Raw genomic sequence first — 12,003 nt, 5'->3', positions numbered from 1 at the left:
TCACAAACAAAACTTTCCTGGTGGGTGTCAAAACATGAGCTATGACTATACTTTCGTGTAAGGATCTCAAATGAATGCATTTGACAAACAGTCAAGATTTAGGTAGCATTTTCTTTCTTTATTTCCGTAGATACCATTAAATATAAGCCTGATGCTTGGACATTTTACCTTGACAGTCACTTCGTTTTTCTTCTTAACAAATTCCCACCTTGAAATAAATGCAAACTGTTAGAAGACTGTTCTTTTTCCTTGCAAGGAATTTTATGACATTTTCTAAAACGTGCACAATCAGGAATCACTCACTTTTCCTGGTTTGTAAAGGAAATATAAATGAAAAAAAAAAAAGCCCCTTAAGCTGCTTCATGAAAAACTTTTCAAATTAATATGGAGTAGTAAAAAATGATATTTAATAGATAGTACTTACATTAGCACAGTGTAAGGCTAAAGCACAAAAGACGGCAAACATTTTGAAGTTGTTTTCATCGGTTTTAGAGAAGGCACTGCCACTGATTTTATTGACCATCTGCACCACACCTATCACGCTGCCTCGGCTGACGATGGGCATGCACAGGATGTTCCGCGTGGTGTAGCCTGTGTACAAGTCTACTTCTCTGTGGGGCGACACAACCGAAAATAACAACAAAAAAAGGCAGAAGAAATAAAGGACACAGTCAATCATAACTCTCCCCTCAGTCTTTGCAATTTACATATGCTTCCATTCCATATGACGGTAATGGCACTTTTAGCTTCTGCATTCAGGGACGGTAACATTCCACAGAGTTTCATTAAAACCTTCCCCAAAATATTCTAACTGTTGGTTCTTTTGTCTTCAAGTGAGTTTTCTAGGATAGTCTCTAAGAGGATTTCAGCCTATCATTTGAAGTATCCAGCATTACTAAGTAAACAGGAAAAAAATGTGGATTCGGAGGACAAATTCAATTAAAGTTGATAAAATAACATGATCCTTTGAAGTTGATCATGTTTATGAGAGAGGTAACTTGCTAAACCAACTTACAGAGCTTCCACTTTAAAAACTTAGAGCAGTGGTCAGCAAACTGCACCCAGGGGCCAAATCAGCCCTCTCCCCTTTGTAAGTAAAGTTGTATTGGAACACAGTCACACCATTCATTCATAGATTGTCTGATTCTGCCATCACCCCACAAGGCTGAGTTGTGGATTTGTGACAAGGACATCAGTGCCTATAAACGCAAATATACTCACCATCTGATACTTAATAGAAAAAGTCTGCTAACTCCTATTGTGAGGAAATGTTTTCGGAAAACGGGACTAAGTTGCATAGTAACAGTGATAGAGCTAACAGTTGGTAGTTACATGGGAGTCTTCAGTGCCTGGCTTCTCTCATTTAGCATAATGGTTTTTGAGACTCATCCATGTTGTTGCATGTCTTAGTGGTTAAGTTCTTTACATTGCTGAGTTATATCTCTATTGAACGGACATATCGTATTTTGTTCATTCATTCACCAATTATTGGACAATATTATTTTAATAGCCAGTTTTGGCAAATATAAATAATGCTGCTTTGAAGATTTGCATACAAGTCCCTGTAGCACCATATGTTTTCATTTTTCTTGTAGTAAACAGAAGTGGAGCTGATTAGTGGACTGTACAGTAAGTGTATATTTAACTTTTCAAGAAAGTGCAAACCTGTTTTCCCAAGCGGATGTACCATTATATATTCCCACCAACAATGTACGAGGGTACTCGTTTCTCCACATCCTGGCCAATCTTTGCTAATGCCAATGTTTTAAAGTCACAGCCATTCTAGCTGGTGTACAGCGAGGTCTCATGTCAATTACATTTATATTGCCCTCACTTTGAGCATTTTTCATGTGTTTAGTGATCAGTTGTATATCTCTTTTTGTGGACTGTCTGTTACAATCATCTGCCCTTTGTATTAAATTGGGTTATCTTCTCATTGGTATGTTGGAAGAGTTTTTATATATAAGTATTTTGTCAGATATGTTTTACAAACATTTTCTCCTGATCTGGTGCTTGCATTTCCATTTTCTGAACAGTCTGACTCATACATTTTTACATAAAGATTTGACATAAGGATATGCAAATATATTTAATTTTTAAGTACTAAATGATGAGCTTGGACTTTTGGAAAAAAATAAACTTTCAGTGTACCTTTAATTTATTGACAGTATATATTACTAGAATATTGCTGTGTTTTTATATGAGTTGTGTATATTTGACATCAATTGATCAAATACCTGAATAAACTTCCTATTGCTTATGTTATTTATCTCTTAAAGTAAACCACGTGTTGGGATTAACTAAACACTGCTGTCAAACTACGTAAATATTACTCTTAACAGTCATAGCATCAATCCTGAGACTTTCCATTTCTAGAGGTTTATTAAAATCAGATTACATAACTGGGTTTGCAACTCTCCAAAGAAAGTCAGAACAAAACAAAAAATCTTTATAAGCCATCCTAATATCCATCTTCAATAATATCCAAAAAAAGATGCAACTTAAGTTACTTTGGGTCGGGTAAATTTTCCAGACCTTTTACGAATATTATCTGTGATCTTAAAACAACAGCAACAAAATTGGATTATCATACTCATCTTAAAGAGGAGGAAACCGAGGCTCAGAGAGATTAAGTAACTTATGGTAGGTCAATTGAGAGCTAATAAATGACACAACAGTGCTTCAAAGCTAGACTTACTCATCTCAAAAGCATGCAAATTTCTTACTATGTGTTGCAGCCTTTGAGCATATGATTTGATGGAGAATATGTTCATTACAAAATCATGACACTGTAATGAAAAAAAAAGTCCCACAGTAGCTCTATAAATTAGAACTTCCGCCTATCAGTTATTTTTATAACATTCTAAACTCCTCTCTCTAGATATCATCATACATTAGTGGATTAGAATCCATCATTTTATAAATATCTGAATATACTGACTATTGATAGCAGAGTTGGTTCAAAAAAGAAAACTAAGGAAGAAAGAACTAAACCGGGACACGGAGAACTCAGGCTCCATGGAAGAGGTTTCAGCTGAGTGGGACATCACAGAAGAAATCAATGGAGTGTCAAAATCAGCTATTTCTTACCTGTTAAAGCGTGGGTCTGCATAGGCATCTGGAATGTTCAGGACTTCCCCTGTTCTTGCTACCTGGCCAGCAATTCCTTTCTCAATTGAAAATCTGCATATGTAAAAGAGAAGGACATGCTAATTAAAATATGGATGCTGTAGAATAATTCAAAAAGATTCCATTGTTAACAATATTGAATTAAAAGCACTGTTTTACTTAAATGCATGTATTAATTTTATATTTACATATTCTGAAAATCACCTTATAAAATATGTAAACATAAAGCAGGGAAACATTACACAGTAACCACCTGAGAACCTTAAAATATTAATTCACAAATTGAGATCAAACAATCAGCTAGTATCCTCCTGCTCTGAACAATAATAATCTCTTCTATTTGCGAAGTACCTTATAATTTACAAGACGCTTCAACATAAATTTTTTTAGTGGATTCTCAATGAAGTGTGAACGAAGGCTTATATGGGTTCAGCAATTTGCCAACATTCATAAAATATCAGTGGCACAAGGCAAACTAGAATGCTGGTCTCTATCATTGTGCTTTCTACCACACATATAGCCAAACTCACAGGTTATGCGTGAGCTTGAGATATTATACAGAACTGAATTTTATGGTGTTTGCAATGCAGGTACTATACAGAAATAACACAATGTACAACTTCTAGTATTTTTACCTAATTTGTTAAATTTTAAAATAATCGAAATACAAGGATTGTCTATTTTTTGTATCTAATATCAGTATTTTTCCTTTGTAAAAATATTTTCATACTTATATGTTTCTCATTATTATACTATCATCACACATGCACTCATTTCAAAATTTCCTTAAGAAAGATGTCTACAAGTCACAATATCTACTTTTCACATAGTTCAAAAATCATTTCCATATTATTACATTGTCCACATTATAGGAAATCACCATTACTGAAATAAAGCTAGAGGACTATCAGAAAAACTCGAAAGACAGTTCACACACAAGAGAATCTACTTAAAACCCTTAAGAGTGAACCATACACTGCACACAACTCAGGGTTGTCTTTTTCCTGGTTTTCTTGTGCTTTGAACAACATAAACATAATGAATTAGATTGCCATGAGCAAAGGGTATCAGAATCCATTTGATGATTTATGCTTGTTTGCGTTGGTCTGAGAGCAGTCTGAACTTTTGTTCCTGCTCTCTGTGGTTTGCTTTCTATGGTCAGTGGAAGCCACAATTAAGAAGCAGCCCTTACATAAATGGCTGCCATTAACCAGTCATCTGAGAGTTACAGTAAATCATACTCTGGTTTTCTTATGCTTATAAACACAGGCTTTAAAATCATTATTTTCAAAATTAAATCAATACCAGTAGTGTTAGGAAACTCTCAAATCTCCAGCAAGAGAAATGACTTATCTAAATGACTATATCCAGATTGCTATACTGAGATCTAGCAACAATTAAAAAAACCAACAACAAACAGACAAAACAATTGCAAAACCCAAGTACCAATATAGTGCCTATAAATGAGAGTTACAGGAATATGGAATATACAGGAAGTGCTGAGAGGCAGACGGTGGTGGGGCCCCATGCTGGGGCACACTTTGAGTTTCCTTGATACTAGTTTCCTTTTATGATAGACTGTCCAAATAAACAGCAATCCTTAATTAAGAAGACACAGTGCTTTACTAGAATGTTGTTATTACCAGAGAACTTTATGGCATTATATAGAAAATGAGTTAAATAAGACACATAAAGCAAAAGAAATGCAAATGTCTAAAATTATTTTCTCAGCTTCTGAATGTTAAGCTTGATTCTTAAACATTTTGTCAGAGTGCTCCTTCTGTAGGTTTCCAGGTGCGATATGAGCAAGCCCCCATGCCTCCATCAACAAAATAAACTCCATTCTGTTCATTTAAGCGACAAGGATTGCCACTTAAAAAAACAAAGACTTTAGTTTCGAGATGCAACACAAGTGTGCTATATGATTGATTAAAACAACTGATCAGTCACAGAGTGTATTTAAGTCATCAAATATACCAGATCAATTTCTACTACTGTCTGGACTTTGAGACAGGCCATAGGTTGGGAAGAGGTAGAGGCCGAATTGGATAAGCACACCTTTCCTCTTGGACATGGGAAAACCTGCAGATTCCAGATGGAGTGTACCTTTACCTACCTGGGAGCACTAGAAAGTTTTTCCAACATGATTTCCAAAAGGACCGCCTCCGGAAGACGGCATTTCCAGGAGTGACGCTAAAGCTTCCTAGGCGCGGTTTCTCTGGCACTGACTGCAATGTCATTCCCAGAAGTACTACCTTCAGGAGGCGGGTCCTGGTGGGAATGATATCACAGTATGACAAGTATTGTCAGCATACCTGTGAATAGGCACAGAAAAATGGGTAACAGAACACCTGCACATCTACCATAAGAGGATAGGACATTCTACTTCTAGCTGTACCTTATCTCTTTGGTCTTCTTGAAGACGGGTTTTCCTTCCTTTTCCTCTCCAATATCAAAAAGGTCTGAATATAACTCCTTGTTCTTATGGTCTACCTGGAAAAGTGCACAACGGTCGGCATTCACCAGGTTTTTTGCATATATCTAAAGACAAATGACAAAATAAGAGTAAGACAATGAGAAATTCAAAGAACTTGCAGGTAAACTTTATCATAAAGTAAGTATTAATTTCAGCTGTCCTACACTCTAATTGGTTGGTATTAGCATTATAGGTAAGTAAATATACAAGTATATAAATATTACATATATATGATCTAAAAGTCATTGTAACATGCTAATACTAACAGATCCCAACAGAATACACAGCTGATACGCATCCATACCGCTGTGCTGGAGGGAAGCATATCAGTCATGTATTCTGATACCAACTGACACTTCTGTTTCAGTTGGTAAGCAGCTGCTGGCCTAACTTCCCAAGTGCCCTTCTGCCATCCCAGGCCCTCTTCCAGAATCTCTCAGGCCTTCCCTGATGCCTGGATCTGAGCCTCTGTCAGCACTACGACCAGCATTCATTCTGATTAGTTGGTGTCTGTGATGCAGCAGTTGTAAAAACTATGAAATATAACCTCTAAGGAGATACATGGTTTTCATATTTGCATTAGCTGACTTTCATTTGATGTACTGTCTAATAAAAATTTGTACAGATTATTAAGTGTTTACTATGTGCCAGCCACATTTATATAATTTATATAAATTGATTTGCCTGCTCCTCACAATAACAATATTAACTCAGGAAAATTTTTTTCCCCACTTTACATATTAGGAAAATTGAGGCACTAAGAAGTAACTTGCCCCATTATTACATGAATAGTAAATGGTAGTAGTATTTGAACTGATACTAGCTGTTCTCATGGCCCATGCTTTTATAACAAATATGCTTTTCCATTTCTAAATGGAAACCATGTATTCATTTCATCACTCATTTGTGCTGCCATTTCCTTCAACAAATATTTCTTCAATGCCTAACATATCCTACTGTCCTGAGTGGGTTGCGGCTACAGCTGTGTCATTAATACAGTATTTACCTATACCGAGAATTTTGGTAACTTCAACTATCCAGATCATAGCCATGAAATTATTCCTCGGAGAAAAATAATTCATCCTTAGCATAAAACAGCCACCACAAAGTCTTTGCAAGAGGAACCTTGCAGTCAGGGGAAAATACAGCATCTCATATAAAAAGTATTGATTTAATAAAAATAAGTCTAAGTTAGGAAACTGTCTTCATCCTACGATTACACTATTACACCTTTGTGTTCACTGCTCCTATAGAACTGTATTTATACACCCGACAAATACTGGCTGTGTCCACTCTGCAGGGACTGAGTATACTGCCTAGTATCAGGACCTCTAGGTTACTCCTCACCTCCCTTAGCCTGTGAACTATATAAACAGCAGAAACCACTTCTCTTTTCTCACAGTATTCCAAATGCCAAGAAGAAGGCTGAGTTAGGGCCAGCTAAATTTTGTGGTCCAAATCCAGCCCCCTGCCTGTTAATATGAATAACATTTTTATTGGGACATAGCCCCGTTCATTAATTTCTGTACTTTTTATGGCTGCTACGACAGCACAGTTGAGTAGCCGCAAGAGAGTATGGCCCACAAAGCATAACAACTTACTATCTGGCCCTTTACAAAAAAAGTTTGCCAACCAACCCCTGGCTTAGAACATGTAAGATCTCTATAACCCAAAACTCTCAATACATATTTGAGGAAAAATGAATCACACAAAGGCAGGACAAGAGTGATGGAGCTGAGTCGTTGGCAAATACAGAAGAATCACTCATCTAATTCACACACCCCTGAGATTTTAAATTATTAACTAACAAGAATGACCCTGCATTATTGAAGATTAAATTATGTTCAGTGAAATTTGTATCTGTAGTGTCTGGGGTAATGTCAGTTGCTTAATAAATATTTTGGCATAAATACGTTAATATTTGTTGAAAATCTGGATCAAATGGACAATGTTTCAGAAAATAAGCTTAGAAGGTGTTGAAAAATGTAAATCAAACCAGAATCATAAAGATAATTCAAAAACTATCAAAAAATTACCAAAAAAGACACTAGCCTCAAATGGCTTCAAATACGAGTTCTTTAAAAATCGTCAACAAATTCCCATACAATTTATACTGATCTACATTCAGAAAAGAACAATTTTTTCCAGTTGTTTTTACAATGTACGCCGTATCACTGATACTGAAAACTAACAAAGAAACTATAAAAAAGAAAATCATGGACAGATTTACTTTTGAAACAGAAGAAAAGTTATAAATAAAAATGCAACCAAATCAAATTTAGCAATAATTAAACAAATATGACAATATTGAAAACATAGTTTATTCTGAACTCTCCAGTAGCATAAAGTCTATTATAATTCATAATAGCAATAAGACCAAGGAGAAAAATCTGCAAGATTATCTTCCTGGTAGTCAAAAAGCGTGTGATGAGCCTTCGTGCAGTGGTTCATGCCTGTAATCCCAGCACTTTGGGAGACTGAGGTGGACAGATCTGTTGAGCCCAGGAGTTTGAGACCAGCCTGGGAAACATTACGAGACCCCGTCTCTACAAAAAATATAAAAATTAATCGGGCATGGCGGCATGCATCTGAAGTCCCAGCTACTCAGGAGGCTGAGGTAGGAGGATTTCATAAGCCCAGGAGGCAGAGGCTGCAGTGAGCTATGACTGTGCCACCGTACTCCAGCCTGAGTGACAGAGCACGACCCTGTCGCATAAACAAAAGCATGTGATGCCATTCAGCAAAATCATTAATGATAAAAACTTTAGTAAAATGCAATAAAAGAATATATAGAAAACGTAATAATCCTTTCCTCAAAACAACAGTCCTTATTATACCAAATGGAAAAATAACAGAAATCGCTGCCTTAAGATACTAAAGTTAAGAACAAGACAAAGATATGTTATCACAATCATTAGCATGCTAGTAGGCAAGAGGAAGATGTGAGGTATACATACTTGAAGAGATAAAAGTTTTTATTGTTTAAGGATAATGTTATTTCATATGTCAAAAAAATCAACAAACAATTATAGGCATTAAGAAGGCTTCTGTGGCCGGGTGCAGAACCTCACGCTGTAATCCCAGCACTTCGGGAGGCCAAGGCCCTTGGGCTGCTTGAGCTCAGGAGTTTGAGACCAGCCTGGGCAACATGGCAAAAACCTGTCTCTACTAAAAATACAAAAATTAGCTGTGCATGGTGGCATGCGTCTCTTGTCCCAGCTACTTTTAGAAGGCTGAGGTAGGAGGATGGCTTGAGCTGGGGAGGCGGAGGTTGCAGTGAGCAGAGATCGTGCCACTGCATTCCAACCAAGGTGACAGAGACAGACCCTGTCTAAAAAAGGAAAAAGAAGCTTCTGTTTTAAGATGAGCATTTCTAAACATATGTTTACCTTTTCACTCTCCCCAAATATTAAGGTTTAACATTGAAATGACCCTCAGATGCTGAAAAGGAGTTAAAAATATCTAGACATATTTTGGCAATATTTATAAACTCCAAGCATCAGAAGGTCAATCTAAAAGCCACCTCTACTCCCCCACTACACACACGTATACACACATATGCATACATTTACCTGTAAGTGGAACAACACTCTTTAGAACAACAGTAGATTTGAAATTCAGATTTTAAATTAAAGTCTTCAAATTTCTAAGGAAAACTTACTTTAAGTCTGAATTTCTTTACCAAGTCAAACTAGCATAAAGGCAATATAAAGATATTTAAGAAGGGTACAGTACTCAGAAATGTACTATCTGTGAACTATTTTAGAAAAGGAGATGGGCTCAAGCAAAAATAAAGAAATAGAAAAATAAATTCAAAGACACTGGGAAGACTCGGGGTCCAAGAAAAAGTGAGGAGCAAATAAATCATTAAAACTATACTGCAACTGTAACACTTGTTAGTAAATGATATCTAAGAAATTATAGGCATCATGAAAAATTAATTTAAGAAACATGAAATATATACAAATATGTATACATCTAAAACTATGTAAGGGTAGTGGATAAGAAGAGTAAAAAATAAGGAAACAAATGTGCTTCATTTATTATCTTGTTGGTGAAGTGAGTGATATGATATCAACACTGATTATTTATTGATTTTGATATAAAACTTCATTTTAAATGTAAGATGACAGCTGTCAGGACTATTGCTGCCATCATGTAAAGAGAAACTGCCTGAGAATAAGGACTACACAGAAGTAAGTTGAACTGAGAAACAGAGAAAGATATATTTCTGAAAAGATTATTTGAGCCCCCATGTCCACTAATTATGTAAGCCTGAACATTCAATGGCTTTTCAGCAGTCTGAGCCAGTAAATCCTCTCTTTCATTACCTACACTAATTTAAGTAGTTGATGTTTTCAGATAAGAAAGGAAATACAAAGTACCTACACATTTATAAAAATTGATTTGAAGATCTAATTCATTGATCCCCAACTAGCAGCTGAGCCGCCTGGCTGCGGGGCATCTGGAAATAAGTGCAGGCACGTTTGTTGGTTACGAATTCTCACAAGCTAAAGATGCTGCAGGTCTGCAGTACCCAGGATGACACTGTGCCAGAGGGAACTGCTCTGCCCAAATCAGCATCGCCCCATTGAGAAGCACTGACCTAGATGAACTGATCACCTAGGAATTTAAGAATTACCCAGATTTGGTCAGGCGTGGTGGCTCACACCTGTAATCCCAGCACTTTGGGAGGCCAAGGTGGGTGGATCACAAGGTCAAGAGATTAAGACCATGCTGGCCAACATGGTGAAACCCCATCTCTACTAAAAATACAAAAAGTAGGCAGGCATGGTGGTGTGTGCCTGTAGTACCAGCTACTCGGGAGGCTGAGGCAGGAGAATTGCTTGAACCTGGGAGACAGAGGTAGCAGTGAGCCGAGATCGTGCCACTGCATTCCACCCTAGTGACAGAGCGAGACTATGTCTCAGGAAAAAAAAAAAAAAAAATTACCCAGATTTGCTTGTCTGAAAATAATAAATCTTCTATATTATCAAAAAGTTCCTCAAAAAAGTCTAACCTCATTCCCCACTTGTTTCCTCTATTCCAGGGTTATCTTTTCAAAACACAAATCTGATCTTACACTTCTAGCTTACAAGCCTTAATTCAAAACTCCCTCCCAGGCCTGAGTGACTTGGCCCTTCCAGGGCCTTTCTACACAGAAGCACACCGTTCCCCCATCCCCTAAAGTAGACTCCTCTTTCCTCTTTGCCTGTGTAACTTCCACACAACCACCAGACCAAAGTCACAGTATCAGGAAAGCTTGCCACAGCCTCCCCAGCTCCACGAGATCCCATCATGAGCTTTCAGAGCACTGTTATGCTCCTTTATAGGCCTGACTCTGACTGTAGTTTCACAGTTATGTTGATATTTGGCTCATGTCTGTCTCCCCACAGACTAAAAATCAATGAGGACAGAGGCTGTGAAGGGCTTTGCTCACCATTTGATAACTCCAGTTACTATGCATTATAAGACTATAGCAGATTCCCAAGAAACATTATAGCAGAAAAGGGTGAATGAAAACTTGAAGGATCCAATGTCACAGAAGAAACTGAAAAGAGAGTCAGAGACCTACCCCTAATAAGACCCCAATGGGGTCTTAATTATTCTTAATTATACTTAATTCTTAATTATTCTTAATTTCTTAATTATACGCATCATGAAAAATTAATTTAAGAAACATGAAGTATATAAAAATATTTATATATCTAAAACTATGTAAGGGTAGTGGATAAGAAGAGTAAAAAAAAAGGAAACAAATGTGCTTCATTTATTATCTTGTTGGGGTCTTATTAGCTGATTTGTATCAAACATTAAGGGAACAATAAGGGAACAAACATTGGTATCAAACATTAAGGGAATAAATAATAAGTATACTTAAACCACTTTAGACCATAGAAAGGAACGGAACATTTCTTAGCTCATTTTATAAGCGTAGCATAACCCAATACCGATACAACCCAAGGATAGAAAAAAAGAAACATTGAGCAATCTGATGAATGAATATAGATGCAAAACTTGGAAATAAATATTAACACCCAATCCAGGAATAAAGAAAACATTACAATTGAATAGCCTTTATGCCAGGAATGTGAGAGTGGTTCAACGTTGAGTAATAATACAGGTGTCGACTCCAATCATTTTTAAATAGCTTATCAAAATTTGATAATACCGAACACCAAATCAGATGCAAACTCACAGAAAATTAGGAATAGAAGAAAATGTTTTAAAATTGATAAATTATATCTGCTGTGGATCCACAGCAAATATACATAGCAATGAAATGTGAGAGGTACACACATCAAGAAAAATCAATATATCCCTTTGTTGATTTCTGTTGCTTCCAATGAAATGTGGGAGGTACACACATCAAGAAAAATAAATATATTCCCTTGTTG

The 12,003-nt window shown here is 36.5% G+C and overlaps 1 protein-coding gene across 1 annotated transcript in view; it reads right to left on the bottom strand.

Moving 5' to 3' along the window:
• The window catches only part of PDE10A (phosphodiesterase 10A), a 286,932-nt gene that overhangs the window by 75,467 nt on the left and 199,462 nt on the right, over window positions 1–12,003 (bottom strand). Inside the window, exons 11-13 of the mRNA XM_011999635.1 lie at window positions 5,528–5,670; window positions 3,091–3,183; window positions 425–611 (exon numbers count right to left, since the gene is read on the bottom strand). Coding sequence (XP_011855025.1) covers window positions 425–611; window positions 3,091–3,183; window positions 5,528–5,670 — 423 coding nt within the window. The remainder of the gene's footprint in view (window positions 1–424; window positions 612–3,090; window positions 3,184–5,527; window positions 5,671–12,003) is intronic.

This window comes from Mandrillus leucophaeus, unplaced genomic scaffold, assembly GCF_000951045.1.
Source record: "Mandrillus leucophaeus isolate KB7577 unplaced genomic scaffold, Mleu.le_1.0 Scaffold6, whole genome shotgun sequence".
Lineage (NCBI taxonomy): Eukaryota > Metazoa > Chordata > Mammalia > Primates > Cercopithecidae > Mandrillus > Mandrillus leucophaeus.
This window is presented reverse-complemented; position numbering and strand designations above follow the sequence as displayed.